General features: G+C 41.7%; 1 protein-coding gene across 1 annotated transcript in view; it reads left to right on the forward strand.

Annotated features, from left to right (window-relative positions):
• The window catches only part of BANP (BTG3 associated nuclear protein), a 114,022-nt gene that overhangs the window by 44,182 nt on the left and 47,016 nt on the right, over positions 1-22,824 (forward strand). The window contains exons 8-11 of the mRNA XM_066557389.1: positions 6,883-7,050; positions 12,790-12,920; positions 14,997-15,059; positions 17,049-17,093. Coding sequence (XP_066413486.1) covers positions 6,883-7,050; positions 12,790-12,920; positions 14,997-15,059; positions 17,049-17,093 — 407 coding nt within the window. The remainder of the gene's footprint in view (positions 1-6,882; positions 7,051-12,789; positions 12,921-14,996; positions 15,060-17,048; positions 17,094-22,824) is intronic.

The raw sequence follows: 22,824 nt of genomic DNA on the forward strand, positions 1-22,824 counted from the left end.
GCTCAGTGGGACACTCCTGCTCCTCAGCACGCCTCAGGGGGAGGGCAGGTTCCCTTTGGGGTGGAAGGGTTGGATTTGCCCAGTTCTGCAGCAGTGTGCCCATGGCAGACCGGGGCAATGGTGCAGGTCCTGCTGAGCTCGGTGCTGTCTCAGCCTGGGCTCGGAGCCTTGCCAGGGGCTCTGCTCCCCCTGCAGCTGGGCTGGCCCTCTTGGGAAGGTGGTGTCACCTGCTGGGGACAAAACCAGAGAGGCTGCAGAGCTGGGGAGCTCTGTCCTCCTCAGGAGCCAAGTCGGAGAGTTCAGCACATCTTTAAAAAGCAAGAAGTGAAAGAAATCCTTTCTGTTGGGCTTTTCTCCTGTCTGCAGAGCTTTAATTCCTGTTGGCCTCGTGCTGCTGCTGCCCTCACACGCTGTGTCCCTCAGAGCTGCACGAGCCTGGCTCCAGCTCCACAGAGCTGCTGCTTTGTGAATCAATTAAATGCTGCCACATGCAGGGCACTGATAACCTCGTTTGAGGCCAGGCAAGAAGATAATGGGAGAACCCATTGAGTTTATCTCAGCCCCACAGTTCTCATCCATGGCATCAGTGCTGGCCTTGCTTCCAGCTGGAACTCGCTGCTGCCTGCAGTTTGCTTCTTTCCTGGGCACTTCTCTTGATTTCAATTATTTTCCTGGCCAGGCCCTGTTAATAAACTGAAAAAAAAAAAAAGGCAGCAATTTTGGGGAAAGAAAATAAATTGTGTGTTTTCTCTCTCCTCCTCACACTCCTCTTGTTGTCCTTGTGTTAGACAAGCGAGGAATTCAATTTTCCATTCTTGGCAAAGCCGTGGTGGGGCTGTCAGTCCCCACTGCTGTAACTCCACTGTGTGTGATGTGCTGTCAGGCACTGGTGAGCGCTGGGCTCTCCAGAAACCAGAAAATGAATGTATGAGGTCACTTGGACCATCTGTTTGCACACTCCTTCCATCCCTCAGTGCTTCTCCCTTTTGGCCAGGCTTGGTTCGAGTACGTGCTGGAGTGAGCAGGTCTGCACTGCTGCACAGGCAGGAGCACAGTGCTGAGCTGGGCACACAAAAACAGCTTTCCCAGGGCTCTTGCAGGGCTGGGGAAAGAGGAAAAGGGCAGCTTTGAAGATGGTCTCATTGAGAAGGTTTCTGCTGCAGCTGTTGTCTTCTCTTTTCAAAACAGGAGACAAAATAGGAATAAATGTAGGATTTTTTTTTAATGATGGAAAAAACTAGAAGCAAATGACATTTGTCCAGTGTCATCACTCTGGTGTAACTTGGGTCCTGGAGCAAGGCTGGAGTAGAGAACAGTTTTCTCTTTTCAAATTATAAACCCTCTGTTTGGTCCAGAATAATTTTCTTATATGGGTTGATTGATTAATTTATAATAATTGGACTCAGATTATTAAACAACTGTGGATGTTCTGTCACCATCAGGAAAGGGATTGAAGGATCCCTCTGGGAATTCTGTAACGTGTGGAATTCCAGGAACATCACAAATATTCTGTTCCTGCAGGGATTAGTTAATTATGCAGAGATTAATTAATTCTGCAGGGATTTATTAATTCATTCACCCCAGCCTCTCCCTGCTCCTGCAGCTCCCGAATCTTTCAGAGCACTCTCTGTGTCCTGTGGGGAGTTGGGATGGAGCAAACAGATAAAAATCCATCCTTTCCTGCCACACTGGGAATTTGACACCCCACTAGATGGCAATATTTGAATGCTGATGGCTCCTTCCATAAATCAGAATAAACCAGGTTCTGTTTGCTGTAAAATAGGTAAAAATAGCCTGGTTGCTCTTCCAGAGAGGTGCTGAGGTGTGGCTGAGTGGAGGAGCTCTCCTGCTCTGGAACAGGATCCCTTGGTGGAATTTGGAGACTCTAGATCCCAATTAACATTAATTTTTCTGTTTTTAAAACTTCTGGTGGGGTTCTTTTAATTCGAAAAACAAAGGCATTTAAAATAACTTAAATTTTCATGTCTCCTCTGAATCTGTGGCTTGTTAAAGATGAATTATTCAGATAAATATCCTAAATAAATATGAATGAACAGAGTTAATGACTTGGTGGCTGAGTTTGCCTTCCCTCCTCCTTCTCCCCACGTTCCCAGCAGCTCCTCCTGTCTCTTTTTGGACGTTGTGGATCAGAGCAATGTCCTGGAAAGGGAATTTCTGGTGCCAGGATGGATTTTCCAGGCATGTGACATTGGAGCAGCCTCCAAAGCTCTGGCATCCCTCCCCTCCTGCATCCCAAACCTAAACATCCCAAACCGAGCAGGGGAAGTGGCTCTCAGCTGTGGAGATCATCCCCCAGCTGTCACAGGAGTAAACAATTCCTGCTCTCCAATGGTTCCAATATGGGCAGGGCAAACCCTGCAGCAGCTCTGCAGAATCAAAGCCTGAAGGCTCAAGCAGGAATTCCAGAGGTGCTTCAGCTTTTCCTCTGCTCCCTCTGTGTTTGGAGCAGCAGATTTTGCTGTCATGTGCTCTTGGTTTAATTAGAAAGACTCCAAATGTATGACCCTGCTGAGAAAAAATGGATTTTGGGAGCCAAAGCCCCAAAAAATCAGCCCCTTCTCCTCTCTGAGCAGGCAGGAGCCTTTGTTTCTTGTAGGATCCATCATGTTCTTGTCAATTTAAAAGGGTTTTGTCCATCACTTAAAGATGAATTCCCCATCCTTGTGCTTCCCATTATGTTTTAAAAATTAGAGGGAATTGGAAGGTGAAGGAGCAGTGACCTAAATCTGCTTGGATTCTGTATTTAATAGAAATATATTGGTATTTTATACACATGGCTGTTGGATTCTGTGCTGCACTTTCCCAAATCTTTCCAAATGCACCAAAACCAGCAGGAATTTCTGGGCCACCTGAGCCTAACTCTGCCAAGTCCATGAAAATACTGATTTACCTTAGAATTTTCCAAGGAAATCTGTGATTCCTGGAGGATGGGGAGCAGCAGAAACTCAGGGTGTGCCAATGGAACTCCTGCCATGGAGTTTGGTTTTTAGGAGCTGGTTCTGAATGTGGGATGAGGATGGAATATTTCCTGTCTGGTTTTGATCTCTTCCTCCTCAGTTTGTTCTTAATTTGATTTCTTTACAGTTTCATGTTCTGTGGGGATTGTTTTGTCTTTTGCTCCTTGACTTCTGACCTTCCAGAAAGAGAGGATTACTTCCTCAGGAATGTGGTTTTCCTGGGATTTTCTTAGTTTATAATTAATCCTGGTTTTTAGGAAACTCCAACCCTTTTTCTCTTTACTTTATACAGCAGATCCTCCAAAAATTTGGGAGTGTTGAATCATTTCAGTCACCACCTCCGTGTTTGTACCAAATCAAATCTTTTTTTCCTTTGCATTTCCTGGTTTTTATTTCCCTGAAAAACTGGAGAAAGATTTATTTCAGACCTGCTTGTGTTGTTCTTTTTAATTTTAATTTTAATTGAACTCCCCCAGCTCTCTCCCTGTGTCTCTGATCCCTGCTGCACCTGTTGCCTTTTAAAGCTGACTTGAATTTGCCTGCTTTTGCCTTCTTCCTGAGCTTTTCCTTGCTAAGACTGGAATGTTGATCCTTGATTTCCTCTTTTCTCCCCTGTGGCTCCCTGAATTCTCTTTGCAGCCCTTTTTGTCTCCCAAGCTGCAGCCAGGATCTCTCTCTCTGTATAAATCACCCAACTCCTGCAATTTCTGCAATCACTGAATTATTTTTAAGTCTCTGGTGTGTTTTTTATGGAAAGCTTCCTTAAGGAAATGAGATTCCTTCCCCCAATAAAGCAAACTTAGGTTTTTATTCTTTTAAAATAAGGACTTTTTTTCTTTTTTGAGGCACCATTCATGAAAAGATCACTAAAAACACACTCAGACAGTCTTAAATTATCTAAATCCTGTACTTTACTCTTGTTTTATGGGCATCCATCTTCCAAATCATTGTCTTTTGCTCCAAGTGCTGATTTATATTCCTGCCTGGATTTTTTCTGTGCTGTTCTGTGGCTCGTGGATGCTGTGCTGTGTAAAATATCTGTGTTTGATGCAGCTTTGGAGAGTAAATGATCCAAAAAGCCCTCAAATCCCTTCTCCCTGGATCATTCCTGCCTTTTCTCTCCTATGGATTTCCCCAAGTGAGAGGTCTCATGTCCAATATCCTGATTTTTGGCTGGGTTGGGAGTGGGACATGCTGGGGATGGGGCAGCTGGGGCTCCCCTGCCTGCAATCATTTGTGGGTAGGGAGCACTCAGCACGCTCCTCTCTGCTATTGTGTGCACATCTGGGGGCATTTCTCTCTCTCCTGCAGGTAAATCATGTTTTTAATGCCACTGGGAACTCTTTATCTGCTTAAAGACTCCTCCAGTGCCTTTAGCTTGAGATTTTTCCTGGTAGGAAATGCCTTGCTCAGGACCTGGTTGGAAAAAACAGCATTTTAGATTGTGACAGTGCCTGCACAGATTTTACATCTGAAATCCATTCTGTTCTCTGCTTTTGCTGACACCCATGGAAAGGAACCCTGCACAGCAGCAAATTGGAATTTCAGCCCGTTTTCCTCCTTTCCCAGTTTGGAGACACCACACAGGGCTGAAAACTTCTCTGGGTTCTTGCTGTCCCTTAGAAGCGAGAAATCTTGGGGACTTCAAAGCACTTTTGAAGTAGATTTTGGGGTCCAGTGTTTTCTTCCTGTGTGTTCTCTCCTTTATTTCAAATTGCTCCTACAAAAAAAAAAAAAATAATTAAAGCATTGAAAAATAAATTTTATTTTAAAAAATGAAAAAAATGATGCCACAAGAGATCCAGTTCTCCACTTGGCTCTGTTAGAGTAGTAGATTTTGAAGTAGATTTTGGGGTCCAGTGTTTTCTTCCTCTGTGTTCTCTCCTTTATTTCAAATTGCTCCTACAAAAAAAAAAATTAAAGCATTGAAAAAATAAATTTTATTTTAAAAAATGATGCCACAAGAGATCCACTTCTCCACTTGGCTCTGTTAGAGCCTGCAGATTTCAGGCTTTGAGGACTCTGGGCTCATTTGTAATGCAGAGGAAACTGTGGAGCTTTTAGTTTGTGCAAACCTGGAATTTTGTGGCTCCAGGCTTCAAATCATTTGTCTTGCAGGAGCAGCCCATATCCTGTTCTTTAGGTTCTATATACAACAGCTTAGGCAAGTCCTTCACAGGATTAGGAGCCCATCTGAGAGGAAGATGGAAAGCCCAGTAAGTGGAAAAGTGGAAAAGATTATTTTACTTTGCAGGGTAGGGAAAGGAAAAGGAGAATTTTAGAGATTCCTGAAGCTTTGCCCTGTGGAGTAAAAGCATCTCTGGCAGCCTTGGCTTTGTTCACTGTTGCACCTCTGAATTTTGAATTACTGAGGGTTTGGAGTGTTAACATATTTAATGTTCAGAGCTCTGGTTGAATTTAGGGGTTTGGATCAGAGAATCCTGAGATGGTTTGGGTGGGAAGGACCTTAAAATTCATTTACTGGGCAGAGAGACCTGCCCTGTCCCAGAGTGCTCCAGCCTGGCCTTGGGCACTGCCAGGGATCCAGGGCAGCCCCAGCTGCTCTGGGAATTCCATCCCAGCCCCTCTTCGCCCTCTCAGGGAACAATTCCGTCCCAAAATCCCCCCTACCCTTTTCTTTGTCAGTGTCAAGCCATTCCCTTTGTCCTGTCCATAGAAAAATCCACCTCCCTCTTTTTCAGATGGGCAAATAATGGATTTTAAAGTGTTTTTTTTTTTTTTTCCATTCTGCAGCCAAGGGGGGACTTGGAGTTTTTTGCTCTCCAGTGTTGGTGCTTGAGGAAAATCCAAACCCCTCAGAAGCTCCAATGAAATGGTGAAAGTGTGGAATAATTCAAGCTGACACTGCACAGCATTCCCAGTTAAATTCCCAGCTTTAAAGCCATTCCTCACCGTGTTCATGGAACACTTTGGCAACTCAGCACCAGGGTCTGCAGAGCTGATCCTGAGGCTCCTAAAGTGCCTGAATTCTGGGAGGAGCTGTGCAGGGATCCTCATTTTGGGCTGTTTTTTACTGGGTTTGGATCAAGTTTGAACTGAGCTTTAAAAGAGTCGATTTTTTTCCTTTATATGGAGTTTTCTGCAGTTTCCTTCTTCAGCAGGAGGCAGTTTTGTACAGTCAGACTTATTGTGGGGTACTCAGTGAGGAATAATCCCTGCTCCAGCTTTGCCTCTGTCTGGAGTGCTGGATCCTCCTCTTGCTTTGTAGCAGTGCAACTTCCAAAGACCCCGGTGCAGGTGATAAATTCCATGCACATTTCACATTTTTAAAATTCCATGCAGTTTTACATGCAGAACTGTGCAGGTGAGCAATCACTGACTTTTGGGGATAAGTTGTGTTGAAGAAGTCCTGTCACTGCTCAGCTTTTGCACAGGTGCAGAGCCTGGTGTGTGGGACTGGGTGTGTCCTCTCTGTTCTTCTGGAAAATACAAGTTTGTGTTGATTATTATTGTCAGATTAAGCCCCTCTCTGACCTAGACATGGGGCAACTGAGAGATGGTTAAACTTTTATTCCATTTTCAGTCTCACAAGAAGGGTGAGACAATACAGATGTTATAATTCATACCATCACAATTAGAAGACAACTATTTCCTCATTTCAATACACTATAAGTGTTTTTTGGTCTATCAGCTTTTGCCACACCATGCTGTAAACGCCTTAAAGCCAAATTGTCCCTCGTGGGTCCCACTACAATGCATTTTTTCATCATTTTATTTCTCCAAACTATCCAGTCTTTTTGTAAGGCTGTCTTTTTAAACTTGTTTCTATCTCCATTTCTCTCTCCACACTGTCTGTCCTATTCCATGGCATGTCTAGGGTGTATTTATTTCTGTGGTACATTCTGCTGTATTTCTACAATTCTCTCTTTTCCTACCATTCCAGGCCACCTGTTTTACAAGTTTGGCATCACAGAGTCGGACTGGTACCGCATCAAGCAGAGCATCGACTCCAAGTGCAGGACAGCCTGGAGGAGGAAGCAGAGAGGGCAGAGCCTGGCTGTGAAAAGCTTCTCCAGGAGAACCCCCTCATCCTCCTCCTACAGTGGCTCAGGTACAAACCAAACCTTCCCCCCCAGATCATAAATCCCTCTTGGTTTCCCCAAGGTGAATTTTAGTTTGGCTGCCTGGCTTTGCTGAGGTGCTGAGAGTGTGGAATCCTGCAATGGTTTGGGTGGAAAGGACCTTGAAGCTCATCTCATTCCACCCCTGCCATGGGCAGGAGCACCTTTCACTGTCCCAGGTTATTCCAGCCTGGCCTTGGGCACTTCCAGGGATCCAGGGGCAGCCACAGCTGCTCTGGAAACCTCCCCACCCTTACAGGGAACAATTAATTCCTCAAATCCCACCCAACCCTGCTTTCTGTCTACCCCCATGGCTTCAGCTCCTGCAGCTTTGTGCTGGAATTTTGTATTTTTACCACTCTCAGTTCTTTGAGGAGAAAGTCCAAATATCCTTGCAGTTGTTGTTCCTAGGAGGAATCAAGTGACTAAACCCTTCCCAGTGTGTTCACACCATTCAGTGGGACGTGCTAAATGCTGTTCCTGAAGTGTTTTCCTCTGCAGACATGAAATGTGCTGTAGGTGATTCCATATTTCCATCTAGGTATGGAGGCCTGGATAACAAATGAAAAATCCTGACCTCAGAAGTGTTCTCTGAGGACATTTCTGGCTCATGCTTTTAATATAAAGCAGTGTTCTGGGACTTTTGTACATTAGATATTAAAACCAGGGTTTTGGAAGGCAGCCCAAAGAAAAGGAAGTCAGTTTATTTGCCTGCATAAAATTTTTGGTTGCATGTTAACACTAACCACTGTATCTCATGCAAAGAATGACAAAATCTGCTTTCAATGGAAAATTTTATGTGCTGGAACAGGGAATCCCATCCAAAAATCTCAAATTAAAACAACTAATCAATGTAATGATAACCATAAGCCCTCTATGTTGATGGGATTTTTGCTTTCAGTCTTTCAGCAATCAGTATTTCAGGGTAAAAAGGCAGCAGTAGGTAGATATTACAGCCTGTGCTCATTAGGCTGGACTCCTTGAGTGCTGTTGAGATTTATTATTCAAATTATTCATCTCCAGTCTGTTTTGGAGGTTTGGAGGCACCTGTGGAGATGTAAAACTCAGAGTCAGTGGATTCCTGTCCCCTGGAGGCTGTAGGATCATCAGTTTGGGTTGGTTCCTTGGTGTGGTGATCCCATGGGACCCCAGCCTGCTTTGGGTGGGAAGGGCCTTAATTAAAGCTCATCCCATTCCAGGGACCCTTCCACTATCCCAGGGTGCTCCAAGCCCCATCCAGCCTGGAACACTTCCTGAGGTATTCCCAAATCCTGGGACTGCAGTGCTGGGAACCCTTCCCTATGAATGGGAGGACTGGGATTTTCACAGTTGTTTTTAGCAGCAATTAATTTGGCTAATTTAAAAAAAAAAAAAAAAAAAAAAAGGTATCCTGAAGTTCACTCAGCTGTGCCCTGACTTTGGTTTCCCTGGCTCTGAGGAACTTTGGGGATGACTGAGCACAGTAAGAGGTTGTCACCATCCCTGGAGACGTCAAAATCCACCTGGGTGCAGCCCAAAGCCACCACTTCTGGTTGCCCATGGTTTGAGGAAGGACATTGGGTTAGATCATCTCCAGAGGCCACTTCCTACTTCATTTATGTGGGATTTTAAATTTTTGAAACGAATTATTGCACACACAATTAAGAATTCTGAATTATTTGCATCACAGCAGGATTGTTGTTCAAACTCACTCCTCTTGCACTCTTGTTGGAAATGCCAAAGCTTTGAGGCTTTTCCTGCTTGGGATTAACAGTTCCTGGAGCACGTGGCCTTGATTGGAGCGGGGTGAAAAGTGACAGCAGATTTCCTCCCTGCTCTGCTCATCACATGGCAAAATTAACTCTGGAAACGACAGCAAAGCAGGAGCCTGAGCCCACAGACCCTCCAAGGCATCAACCTGCAGGGAAGATCATGTCTGGGGAGCCTGCTGGGAAAACACAAATGGATTTTCTTTGTCCTTCACCCCCAGAGATGTTAATTAAGATTTTTTTCCACTTAATTGACTGCTAAATTCAGGCAAAAGTTGCTTTTCTTGATTTTCCCTGGCTGTTTGCTTGAATCCATTGTCTTTTTTTGGAAAGGAGGTGTTGATTGCTGTGCTTTGCTCTGCTCTTGGAGCCAACATTTCAGTACCTAGCTGTGTTTTGCCCATGTTTTTTGCCAAGCAGAGACATCCATGTGGCTGCCATGATAATTTCACTGGATATTCCTTTGGAAAGGGTTGGAGTCTGTGCAGGGAATGAGGGGTTTGGGAGGAGGATTAATTGAAAAGTGCCTTCTTCCTTTCTTTTCATTTCTCTTCAGATTGTTCAAGCTGTTATCACAATTTTCCATGTTGGAATTTTTAATTAATTCCCTGACTTTGGGATTTCTGTGCAGATTGAGGCCTGTGCTGAGGTGTCACATTAAAAACTGGATGTGCAGCCAAATCTTCAAAGCTGTTCCACACAACTGGGGCTGAGGCAGGGGGAGGTGATGGTTTACAGCTTTATTTCCATTGTTCTGGAATGGTTTTTTCCTGCTTTTTTGGGGTTTGGGGAGGGTTAATCCATCCACCCTTCCCTTGCTGGGGCTACAATGAGGAGATTGATCCCTGTCTGTGAGGAGAGCTGTGAGGGTGGAGCTGGAAAACCACTTTGAGTTCCAGAATTCCTAAGTGGGATTCTCTCCTGCTGTGGAATCTGTCCCTTCTCCCAGGGAACAAGGGCAGGATGAGAGGAGATGTCCTTAAAGTTGCACCAGGAGAAGTTCAGGTTGGAATTAGGAAAAATTCCTTCATGGAAAGGGTTGTCCAGCATTGGAATAGTTTATTTCCTGGAAATAAACTGTTCCATCCCTGGAAGTGTCCAAAATCCCATGGATGTGGCACTTGGGGACATGGTGGGTGGTGACCATGGTGGCTCTGTTGGACCTGATGATCTTAAAGGTCTTTTCCACCCTTAACAATTCCATGAAAATGAAAATCCTCAACAGCTAAATAGGAACAGATTAGAAACACCAAAGATTCTGCCTTAAAAAGTGATTTTAGCTGGGAATTAACCCCACATATCCTTGAAGGTTCTTTGGGAATGCTCTGCAGGGTTCATGTCCCAGCTGTCCCTTGGGAACTCGTGGAAAATTCTGGACTTCAGCTCTGGCTCCTCCTGCCAGGGATTCTCCACAATCCCAGTTGGAGAAGTGAGGCTCGATGGTTTCCAGGGGTTTCTCCCTGCTGACAGCTCCTCTCCCCAGGCTGGCTGTGCTCCTCATGCCTGGGTTTGTTTGTAGTGGGGAATGTTTATAAAAGTGGATAAATATTCCCTTTGTCTGCCCTGAGATGAAGAGGGGGGAAACAGGACTCAGAAAGGATGTTTTGTTTTCAGACGTGGCTGAATCCTCTCTCATCTTTCTTCCTAAGAAAGAAAACCACCAAAAAAATCCAACAAAATAAAGCAAAAAAAAAAACACCCCAATTTCAGTTGTTGCAGTAAAGCCAAATTTAAATCCATTTATAGGTGACCATAGGAGAGGTGCAGGGTGATTCCATCCAGGCTGTGGCTCCACTTGCACCTTCAAAAAGCACAATAATTTCTGTCCTCTGAAGCCAAAAATGAATTGAAAATCAAGACTTTTGTGCCCTACAGTTAAAAATGCATTTCAATATGTGAATATCATAAAAGTATATAAAATATAGATTTCTCTGCTGCAGGTTTTACTTCTTTGATAATCGTCTATCACATAACTTAATCAGCAAATAAATATTATAAATGAAGGATTCTGTATTTGCACACTGTGGTGTGGCTGAGGTTGAGTTGTAATTTAGCTCAGTTGAATTCCATAGGGAAAAACTGGGAAACACAAAGGAACGACCAAGCCCTGAGGGAAATAATCCCTCAGAATCCTGGGGGAATTTGTTCCCCAAAATTCTGAGCTGAGAGCCCTGAAGGAGCAGATGATAGCACTGGATTTTCTCGGTTATCCCAGCAAAATGCTATTTGTAAATTAAAAAACAGAGAAATGAATTGCCTCAAATGTTGGGAATAAATGAATGGAAATGGGTGAAAAAGTGAAAGGCAGAGGCTCAGGTAAGGATTTTCCCAGGATATCCATTCCTTCCAGTGGTCATGACAAATCCAATTGTATCCCAGTTGGAAAAATCCCATTTTTATTTGGTAGATAAATGCCATTTATCATTTCTTTGGTTAAAAAAAGCCATTTTATTTGGTTTGGGCAAATTTTCTGCAATATTCAGCACTTTGCAGCCAGTTGGGATTCCTCAATCCCACCTGGAATTCCATACACCAAATTCCACTCTACACCAGAGCAGCAGAAGCTGGAATTGCACGGGGAGCACCAAGGCTGCATTTAAGGAATTATAAAAGCTCTGCATTTACCTGCTGAGATGTGAGGGATTAAAGGTGGGCCCAACAGGCAGAAAAAAGTGGATTTGTTGTGTTTCCCTCGGTTCCTGTGGAAATTTGTGGCTGGAATTCTGTGTTCCAGTTCATTCACAGAATCAGAGCTGCCTGAATTGTCGACCAACCCAACTTTTCAACAAATAAATAAATATTAACTTGGTGGTTTGGAGTTCCCAGTTCCCATGCTCAGACCTAAACCTCAAAATTATCTTCGTGCCCAAACATTTGCAGACAGGAGGAAAAAAACCCCCTTAAATGGCTGATTTTATTAAAGAACATTCCCATTAAAATATTTGAGTGCATAAAACTCATTCCTGCAGAACTAACAGTGTGTTTGCAGAATAAATCTTGGAGTATTTAGTAGAGATATTAAAAATGAATGGTTTCTGTCATTTTTACTTGCCTTTTGCCTCTTCTGTTTAGAAGAATCCTTTCCCTGCAGCTGGAAAACCTCAGAGTGGATCTATGATGTGTCCATTACAAGTTTTTACTCTCTGGAAATCCCACTGAGGTTTTCCTGGTGGTTTTTGTCCCTGTTACATGAAGATAACTCCCATTTTTTATGTTTAACATTCCCTTTTCAGGGACATTTCCACTCTGCAGTGTGAGTTATGTTTAAATTTAATAAATCAAGAAATCCACCTGTCATTTTGAGGTTCAAAAAATAATTTTTTTTTTTTGAAAAAAACTGTGTGTCAGTATGAATTGTAGGGCATGGATCTTGGAAAACAATTGGGAGATTCCCTTTATTTATAATGATAAATTAGAAACAATTTATGACAAAATAATAATGATAATAATAATATAAATAATAATAACAATAAAATTAAGGAATAGTTGGTAAATATCACTAATAAGTAATAATATTCACTACTAATATTATGTTAGTTATTATTATAATTAAATATAAATTATTGTTGTTATTACTAATATTATAATTATAAATAATTATAATAATGATTTAATTTCTCACAATAATTTAATTTCTCACAATAGGCAGGGTGGGTTTTTAAAGGTGTCCTTGGGGTGGTGGTGGCAGAAATTGTTCTCAGGTGACCAAAAAAATTGAATTCCTCAGGAAACCTCTGTGATTTTGTTTTGATGGGACTTTCCAGCTGAAGAATCTGGGATTGAGATCCCAAAATGTGCTTTTTTTTTAAGCAGGAGCTGTGCCAGCCTTTGGAATTCTGTGGGTTTGCAGCAAACACCCCCCATGCACAGGAACACGAGCGGTGAATTCCAGGCATGGATTTGATTGCTGTGGGGTTTTAGGAGCGCTTTGGGGGGATGCTGCACATGCCATAAATTGGGCTTTGGTCTCTTTTGCTGCAGAGGGATCCCAGAGCTCGGTGTCAGCCTCCAGTGAGCTGCAGCAGAGCCAGCCCCAGGCCCTGCACTACGCCCTGGCCAACGCTCAGCAGGTCCAGATCCACCAGATCGGAGAGGACGGCCAAGTGCAAGTAGTACGTGCTCACCTTGCCTTCATCCCTGCTCCCACAGCAGCACTGCCATGCTGGGGGAAACCACAACCTCCCAGCACCTAGGGTGTCCAGAAAACAAATCCTGCAGGCTTATGGGGAAAAAAATAAAAATTAGAGTTATTTGACAAAAAATTTCCAGGCAGGATTTCCTCACGCAATCAACGCACTTTGGTTGTTCGATAGAGAATTATCAGCCTGTTCCTGGCTGTGCTGACTCGGTGATTTATGCTGCAGAGGTAGTTCTGGTGTGATTCCACAACAAAATCAGATTTGTTTATTTGTTTTTTTCTGTAAAACTGCATTCACAGGCACTTTTGGACATCTGGGAGATGAGTTCTTCCCATGTGTGTTTGTTGAGCTCTGTGTCTATCAGTGAAAGTTCTAAATATTGACATTTTTTTAAGCTTGACACTCCCACCACAGCTCAGGCCTGATGGTTTTTATCTGTGGTTTTAGTGCACTCTGAAAAAATCCACCTTCACTTTAATTCTTGTGTCCCACAGGGCACTACAAGGATTGTTTGAAATTCAAATTCTTTTTAAGAAGTGTCCTCAGCGAAACAATTCTCTTTGTGCAGGAACTGGGTGGAAATCTTCCTTTTCCACTTCACTTTAACTTTTCAATATTATCCTGGGAATTTCTCTGTCTTTTGAATTCCATGTAGATTTTAAAAGTGGATTTTCCTATGGATCTGTGGGTGAGATTTAACTGATGACTGAAAAATACTTCTGAAGTCTTGAAAGACAAGGTAGAAAGGAAAATTACATGAAATATATGACTTTAATAGAACAGATGGTTTGTTTAGAGATGGAAGTGATAAAAACTTGCCTCATTAAAAGACCTGGACATATTAATTATCCTTCAAATTGTGGAATCCAGGGAAAAACCTGCTATAAATGGATCTTCTAAACATTCCATCTTTTTCCTGGGAGCACTGAGAGTTTGATGTGAAGGAGGGGAAGTGATTTTAATCTCCCCCTGGGCTGGGCAGTGCTATAATTTTCTCTGCAGCCCCTATTGTCAGAGGGACACTTTCAGTGTGGTTTTTCTCCCTATAAATAGGCAGTTTCCTTCCAAAGGAAATGAAACTGTTGGAAATAGAGGGATCTGTGTGTCTTTGAAAATCACAGGCAATTGTTCTTGTGTTATAAAATCAGAGGGGCCTTTGACAGAATTCCAAATGATTATCTTTCATCTCATGCAGGCATATTAAAATGAACACAAAGCTTTATAAAACCTCCAGGAGGTTATTTAGAATCCAATCTCCCCTCAGGTAAATCACAGTGGCTGGGCTGGGCAGGATGCACAAGGAATTCCAGCCACTCTTCTCCCTGCTGGCAGCAGATGGGACCAGGAGAGTGCTGGGAATGGGCAGCAATTCCAAATATTACAGGATCAAAACCATCAGGGCAGATTCTCACCAATATAAATCAGGGGAATTGTTCAAATTAATGATTTCCTGCCAGATCCCAGCAGCTGAGAGTCCTTGGCGTGGTCTGTGCTCCAGTCAACGAGCAAAAATAGGTGGAAAATGAGATTGTAAACCTCACTCTTGGAGATATTTCTTTTATTTTATTTACTGTTGGTATCTCTGTTCTAAAACTGAGTTTTCCAGATATTTAAATTCAATTAAAGTTTCAGTCAACGAAGCAAGTCAAACCCCAGGCTTTGTGTACCAGTCAAAAAGGCAATAGAAAAATACACTTGTTAGATGATGATGATGTTATTATTATTATTATTATTATTATTATTATTATTATTATTATTATTATTATTATTATTATTATTATTATTATTATTATTATTATTATTCCCCCTGTTTTCCTTCCCCTGAAGTGGAAATGACCCAGTCTTTGGTCCAAGTCCCTCTGTTTTTATTTCTGTCCAGAGCTGGGGCAGTACAGGTGCACTTTGCATTTTTAAAGCTCCTCAATGGTTTCATTGCACGTTTTGCTTCTCTCCATGAAACTCTGCTGCCTGCAAGGCAGGAGCTGCTTCCTGGAGCTGTGATTTTCCTCTGATGCTCCTTGGTGTTTTCTTTTGTTGTGGATCCCACAGGGCCATCTCCACATAGCCCAGGTGCCCCAGGGGGAGCAGGTGCAGATCACGCAGGACAGCGAGGTGAGCAAAGCCTGGGGGCTCATGTGCAACCCTGAGAGCTCAGGGAAAATGAGAAATGGGCTGCAACCAGCAGAAAATGTGCTTTAGAACCTGGTACTTCTGTCTCTGGGCTCTCAGGGGTTTCTTTTTAAATTGTTATTATTTACATTTATTTTATTTTTATTATTTTGCTTTATTGTCCCTTCCCTCACCAGCCAAAACAGCTCAGTGTGTGTTGTTTCTTTTTCATTATTATTATTATTATTTATACTTATTTTATTTTTATTATTTTGCTTTATTTTCCCTTCCCTCACCAGCCAAAACAGCTCAGTGTGTGTTGTTTCTTTTTCATTATTATTATTTTGATTATTTTTCCCTTCCCTCATCAGCCAAAACAGCTCAGTGTGTGTTAATTGTTGCATGAGGCTGATGATCTTTGGAAATTTACTACTGACAGAGTTTAATAGGAAACCAGGTGCTTGCAGCGCTTAAAAATGAAATTATTCTGTTTAGGTTGATGAATTAAACGTGGTCAGAACTCTCAGGGCCTTTAATGGTTGAACAGGAGTTGGAGAAAGCTTCAGCCACCAATTAATAAAGAAATATTCCAGAATGAATTTACCCCCCATTCCTGACCAGCTTATCTGGCACTGCAGTATTTGCTCTTCTTAATTTTTTTCCCAGAAAAACATTTCAATGGAATGGGATGGATAAAGGGATATGGATAACTGGAAATGGATATAATTTCAATCCCAAACCCTTCAATTTAGGCTCAGCTCCCAAATCCAGGTGGATTTCCCTGTGTATTTGCTGCAGCTATTGGTTATTTAAAAATCTCCTGACTGCTAAAACTGCTCTTGAATTTCTCATGCACTTTGTTTAAATGCAGAAGGAATAGAAAAATCAGGTTAAACATTAACACAGGCAACAATTTGAATCTGTCCCATTTCCCTGTCAGGGTTTTCCCTTGCTGGGAAGTGGATCTGCCTGGCTTGGTTTAATCCCTGTCCAAAGAACCCAAATCACAGCTCATAAAACCACTTTGTGAAGGAATATTGTTAACACAGGCAGCTACTGGAGAATAAATATTATCATAAAAATTCTATAAATATTATAGTTAAAGGCTTGTCCTTTGAAGGCCCTGTCAGGCCTTGAGAGGGAGAAGAAAGGATTAAAATATCCTGGCTCTAAAGTGTGATGCTGCCATAAAACTGAGGGAGTTTTTGGGTCAAGAACCACTAAAAAACTGATGATTCAGCAGAGATTGCTGGACTGGATCCTGAGGTTCCAGCACAGCCTGGATCCTTTGGCTCTTCTTGTCTGTGGGACTTTCAAAGGCTGCATTTGTCCCTGACAGATGAAAACATCTGGTTTTAAATTGATGACAATGTACACAAGTGAGAGAGGAGCTGCCAGCAGCCGAAACTGCACAAAAAAGGGGATTTTGTCCTCCAAATTGTGCTGTTCCACTGCAAGGCTCTTTTGGGAAGCTGCCTTTCCTTAATCCAAGTGTACTTTTGGAAAGACATCAGTGAGCATGTGAATAAAAACTTCATGTCATAAAGATTTCCTGATTGGACTTTGGAGCTTAAAATACTTTGATATATTGAGATTTTTTTATTATTATGATAGATGTAATCCCTGTAATAGAACTGCGTTGGTTTTCAGTATGGAATGAGGATAAATAAAAAGCAAATAATAAATAGCTCTAATAAATAGCAACCCTGTAAAAGTGTTAGATTGCTAATTCTGGGATAGGGCTGGATTTCAATTTGCAGGTTTATATAAAGAAGGAAAACCAGAAGTTTTACCTCAGAAAAACTTTGCATAAAAGCAAAAAAAAAAAGCAAAACATGCTGGGTGGGAAAGGTCCTTGCTGTTGAGGCCGAGTGGAGATTGATTGCCTAAAGAACTTTTGAAATTCCCAGATTTCCTTCACATTGAAACAGATTTCTCTGCAGGTTTTTCATTGCCAAGCTTGTGCTGACTGTCCCTTGTCTCCTTTCCCAGGGGAACCTGCAGATCCACCAGGTGCACGTGGGTCAGGACGGGCAGGTAGGAGCAGCACTGGCTGTCAGCAGCATTTCCTTGGCCTTGGATGGAGATTGGGACAATCCCCATTTTTAGTGCCTGTTTTAAAGAGCCAAACCTGCTCTGCTGCTAGAAATTACTTGCAAAAGGATAAAACCTGATGGAAATATTTGATAGTTGGCCCAGCTTGGTTCAGCATTCCTGCAGGATGTTTTCTCTCTCTGTTTTCTCCCAACTTTGGCCTGTCCCCTGTGCAAAGAGGAGCTGGGTTGAGTGCCCAGAATGGTCCTGTCTGCTCTCCTCAGTCCCAGGAGCCAACACTTATTGAAAAAATTACTCTTTTTTATTTACACTGTATCCTTTTCCACGGCATGGCTGCCCTGAGGGAAGCAGATCTGCTCTTGTTCTGGTGGATGAGAGGTTTTTTGAGGTGCTTCTGCAAACAGCAGGTGAGGAAAAGCAGCTTTTCCTGGGCTGAGCAGTCACTGAGCATGGAACTGAGCTCAGGATTCCCAGATCTGCTCACATTTGATCTCAGACACACTTGAAATGTTAAATTCTGCTAAAACAGAGCACAAAAATCATCCTGCAAGAAGCTTCCAGGCCACATGAATCAGAGTGTGACTATTATTATGTTTAGTGTTGGTATATCTGTTTTAAAACTGAGTTTTCCAGATATTTAAATGGCATTAACATTTCAGTCAACAAAGCAAGTCAGATTCACCAGGAATTGTTTGGTTCCTGGTGAATCTGAATAAATTGGGAAACATTTGGGATCCTGCCTGGGATGGAGGCTCTGCCATCAGCAGGGTTTCCATTGCTGGGAAATTTTGTAGTTATGGTTATTTTTTGGTGAATTTTTTAGTTATGGTTATTTTTTAGTGGATAAAAACCAGGACAAAACAAATATTTAAGGGATTTTTAGCTCTTTTCTGCAGTAATTACTGAATCAGAGTGTGAGGAATGTGGTTTGGTTCCTGGTGAATCTGAATAACTTGGGATATACCTGGGATCCTGCTGGGATGGAGGCTCTGCCATCAGCAGGGTTGGGGCTCACAGGAGCCCCCAGCACTCTGAACTTGGCAGTATTTGGATTTCAACAGGAAAATAAACCCCTGGAAATGTTCTTTGCTCAGGGATGCATCAGAGGTGCTTTTGCAGGAGTGAATCTTGCAAAGGTGATTTTTTGGAAATGTTATTTTGGTATTTATTGGGGGTTTTCCCCTTTTCTGTGAATTATCGCTGTCCAAATGACACCTTAATTCTGGGTGGGTTTATATCTCTCTGAGTGTGGTACAGAGATGAAATTGAATTTATTTGTAATTAAAACCCTTGCATTTCCTATTCCTGTGGAAATTTGTGTCCTCACAGGGCTGTGCATTCACAGGGATGTGAGACAGGGAGGAAAACCATGATTAATGCTCTTTTCTGGGATTTCAATGATGTTATCTGTCTGTACTATCACTCAGATTTGGGATAACCTCTCTCCTGCCTCAGTGGTTGTTGGCTGTACCCACAGGATGGGAAATCAGTTTTTGACATCCAGGTTTTAGGGAATTTTTTTAAACTATCTGTGCTCTGAGCTGTGCTTTTAAACTTTGGTTAGAACAAAGGAGGAAGTGCTGGGTTTTTGCTTTTTCCTCACTCACTCAGCTGCATTTTGGTGTGAAAGAGCTTCAGTGCCTTGAGCATCACCAGGAGCATTCCCAGGAGCCCTCAGCTCCTCCTGAAGTATTTGCTGGGAAATTGGCATTTTTAGTGGATTAAAAACCAGGAGTGAGCAGAGATTTGGGGGATTTTTAGCATTAAATACTGAAAGCTTCAACAGCAGCTGAAGACCAGAGGGGGGTGAGCAGAGGGGAGCTCTGGGGCTGCTGTGTAGGACCTGTGAGCCCCCAGAACTGCCCAGGAGCAGGAGTTAAACCAGCTCAGCTAAACCCTGCTGGTGGTTTAAGGCTGGGAGTGGAACTGATCCCTTTTCCTTGGCACAGGAGTGGGATGAGAGCAGGGAAACACAGCACAAAGCAGCAGCTCCAAGAAACTCCTGGAGTTTTCCCACCTGTCCATTATTTTCCAGGCTTTTTCCTGGATCTTTTGAAGCCTAATCTGGATAATCAGGAATAGGGAGACTCAGGAATAACGTGGGGCTTCTGTGGCTGAGTGTTTTCAGCTGAATAATAAATATATCCTCACTGAAGACTGAACCTGAGCCTGGCTGCTGCTGGATGCTCCCTGGGAATATTTCCCAGTGGAAATTCCTGTTTTCCATGATTTTCTGGGCACACAGCAGGGGCTGGGGCTTCCCCTGGGCAGGTGAGGTTTGGTGCTGCAGCTTCTCCATCCCAATTGCAAGTGAAAGGTTCACAGAGCAGGAACTTGGGAAGTTCCTGGGAGCTGAGGCAGAGAACAGCACAAACCTTGATGAGATGGTAGCAGGGAAATCCCCAAGGTGCCACAGGTGCTCAGGTACCAAATCTTGGCTTTTCTGCAGAATTCTGCTGATTGTACTTTCCCCCCTTCTTGCCTTCAGCGTCCTGGTGGTTGCTCTGAGCTCAGATTTTGTTTTTCTGGCATCCCTGTGCATGGAATGAATGAAATCATTCCAGAGGAGCTCTGTCTACCTCCACATGTGTTCTATTAGCTGGAAGTTTCAGATTTCAGTGCACGTTTAATAAAAACCCCAAACTGCAAAAATAATTAAAGCTTCACATTAGCAGAACCTTGAAACCTCAGAAAAGTGGGAATTTCTTTCTGCATTTTATCCTTAGGAATTACCAGAAATTTTCACTTTTGTCTCCTTTGATTACCTGCCTTGCCTCTTCCCCACCTCCATCCTTTTTTTCCTTGGAGTTTTGGTCATCCCAGGAAATGTTCCGTGTGTCCTGTGCCTCAGGGATACCCCTGGGATATAAAAACCAGCACAATTCCAGGAGTTTCCCACTCCTTAATTCTGTTTTTTAGCCATTCCATGTTACACACCCTCACTGCCAGTGTTTCTTCAATTTAGGGATTAATTAAGTGGCACCAGGGAAATGGTCTTTAATTATTGCCTGGTTCTTAAATGGAAAAGTTGATGTCCTTTAAAATCTAAAATAGGATTGTGTGTGTTCAGGGAGAGCCAACGATTTGTTCTGCTGCAGGGATGAAAAACTGGGGACAATTGCAGCATTGAATTCACTGTGGGGAAGTGGGAAAAGCAGGAAAATCCAGGATGGGGCTGGCAGGGAAAAACCAGCAAAGAGTGCAAAGAGCTTTTGGGGGAGATCAGTCTGCAGGATTGCTTCTGCCAGGCTGTTCCTCCAAAACCAAAAAAAGTTGGGATTTTGTGAATTGTGGACACAAGAGTGTCCCAGGAGGGCCTGGAATCAGAGGGGTGCTCTAGAGAGGGAGGATCCTGTCCTATCCCACCCTTCTGCTCTTGGATGAGGCTTGGGATGGAGCAGGAATTGCATTTTCTTTCCCTGAACTTTGCCTCTGATGACTTCAATAATGCAGTGTTATCCAAAATGAAATATATTATCCTAAAACTCAATGTATAACCCCAAACTGAATATATTATCCCAAAAATCAATGTGAATTTTTAACAATGTTAAATGTTGTTAATGTTAATTTTTGAATTCCAAGTTTTCCACTCCCAGACCTGTTTATTCCCATGTTTTTATTCCAGTCTGGAGCAGGGATCCATTGGCACTCCCTTGGAGTAATTTAAACCTCTCAAAATTGACCTTTATTTCATTTACCAGGATGGATAAATATTCTCAGAGAATTCTTTTCCAGATATTAAAATATTATTAAAAGATGGCTGTTTAAATTATCCCAAAATAAGACAAGAACCTTCTAATGTAATTTTTAACTTGCACAAATTTAATTTGCACAAATTATGTACAAATTTGATTTTTATATGATTCATTTAATTGGAATATTCCAGATTTCAATACACTGCGATGCTTTATTTGAGTTGCTCAGTCACAAGTGAATCCAAGGGAGGAATTTTTCCCTCTCCCCAGCCCAGGAGCAGCAGAGGGCAGTAGCATTAAGATGATGCTGAATTGTTTTCTGAAGGAATTGAGAGGGAATTTGGAGGGGGGAAAATGTGGAAATTCTGTGCTCCTGCTGCTGTTGCTGTGGAATTCCAAAAGGTTTTCCCAGTTCCAGCCCAGCTCCTGGAATAACACACATGGAGAAATGCTTGTTACGAGAAAAAAAAAAATTTAATTAAAAACTCACTGCAGCTCAGCTGGAGCTTAAAAACTCCTTGATTGGTTTGGAAAGAAATTAATTATTATTTTGAACCGATAGTTCTTCAGGAATTGTTGTAAATTGTCCTAAATTTGCTCCTGGTTTTAGGAGCAAAAAGGAAAAGAAGAGTTTGGAAACAATTGTGCTTTGTGCAAACTCTGTGAAATCCCAGAATATTTATGGAAACTCTATTTATGGATAAATAAAAGTGTTTAAATACTTAATTATACTTAAATAGAAGCATTTTACAGGCAAGATTTTTTGGGTTTTCTTGAGGATTTTTCTGCACAAACTTTTTACCTTGGTGTTCATAGAGCAGGTCCCCACTTTGTCCCTCAGAGTAATTAATCCAAACCACAAAACTCACCCTATTTAATTCTGAAAACTTAATTTTTAGGTAAAGTAGTATTTTAGCAAATGAAAATGGAGAAATTTTCTTCTAAAGCAGTCCTAAAATTTGGGATTAAAAAAGGTTTGAAGGAAAATTCTCTGACTTGGTGATCAGTGTCATCCAAAATATCTCCAGGAAAATGAATGTTGTAAGGAAAACAAGAATATTTCTGTTAAATCTGGCTTAAAAATGAAGTGTAATAAAATATTTATATCTACACGTGTGTATGTAACACAGATTTCTGCATGATTAATTTGTAGTTTCACTGCAGAATTTAGGATGGGTTTGGAGGAAGTTTGCACTTAATTTGGAAGCTTAAAACAGGATAAAACAGTGCCCAGGAGGATAAAAACTGAGCTCCAAAACTGAAACAAATTGGGCCAATTAAAAAAATCTATTATTATTATTATTATTATTATTATTATTATTATTATTATTATTATTATTATTATTATTATTATTATTATTATTATCATTATCATTATCATTATCATTATCGATGTTATATTATATTATATTATATTATATTATATTATATTATATTATATTATATTATATTATATTATATTATATTATATTATATTATATTATATTATATTATATTATATTATATTATATTATATTATTATTATATTGCCATCATCATAATTATCACTATTATAATAATTATAATTATTATTTTATTTCAGGAATTGTATTTTTATTCTTTCATTATTATTAATTTTTATTATTTAATTATATTAAATAATTATAAGTATTATAAATAATTTAATTATAAATGATAGAATTCCTCTACCCCAGAACAAAGGACAGACCTGCAGTGACACCCAACCAAACAGAAAATAAGGAAACCCCTTCAGGACTTTGGGTGGGAGAAGCCATTTTGTGTAGTTTCAGAAGTGAGGCGTTGAAGTGAAAATGCCATTTTTGCTCCACAGCAGAGTGGATCCATCTGGGGGGTGAGGGAGGCCGGGGGCTGGGCTGGGGCAGAGCTGTGCCCTGGATTTCCAGGATTTCTCCTTTATGGCCGCAGCTTTTCCCCTCTCCAGCTCCCTGTCCCAGTCCCAAGTCCCTCTCTCACCTCACAAACTTCTCCTTTTTCTTTGCCTTTCTGATCAAAGTGTG

The sequence above is a fragment of the Molothrus aeneus genome, chromosome 11 (genome assembly GCF_037042795.1).
Source record: "Molothrus aeneus isolate 106 chromosome 11, BPBGC_Maene_1.0, whole genome shotgun sequence".
NCBI classification, from domain to species: Eukaryota; Metazoa; Chordata; class Aves; order Passeriformes; family Icteridae; genus Molothrus; species Molothrus aeneus.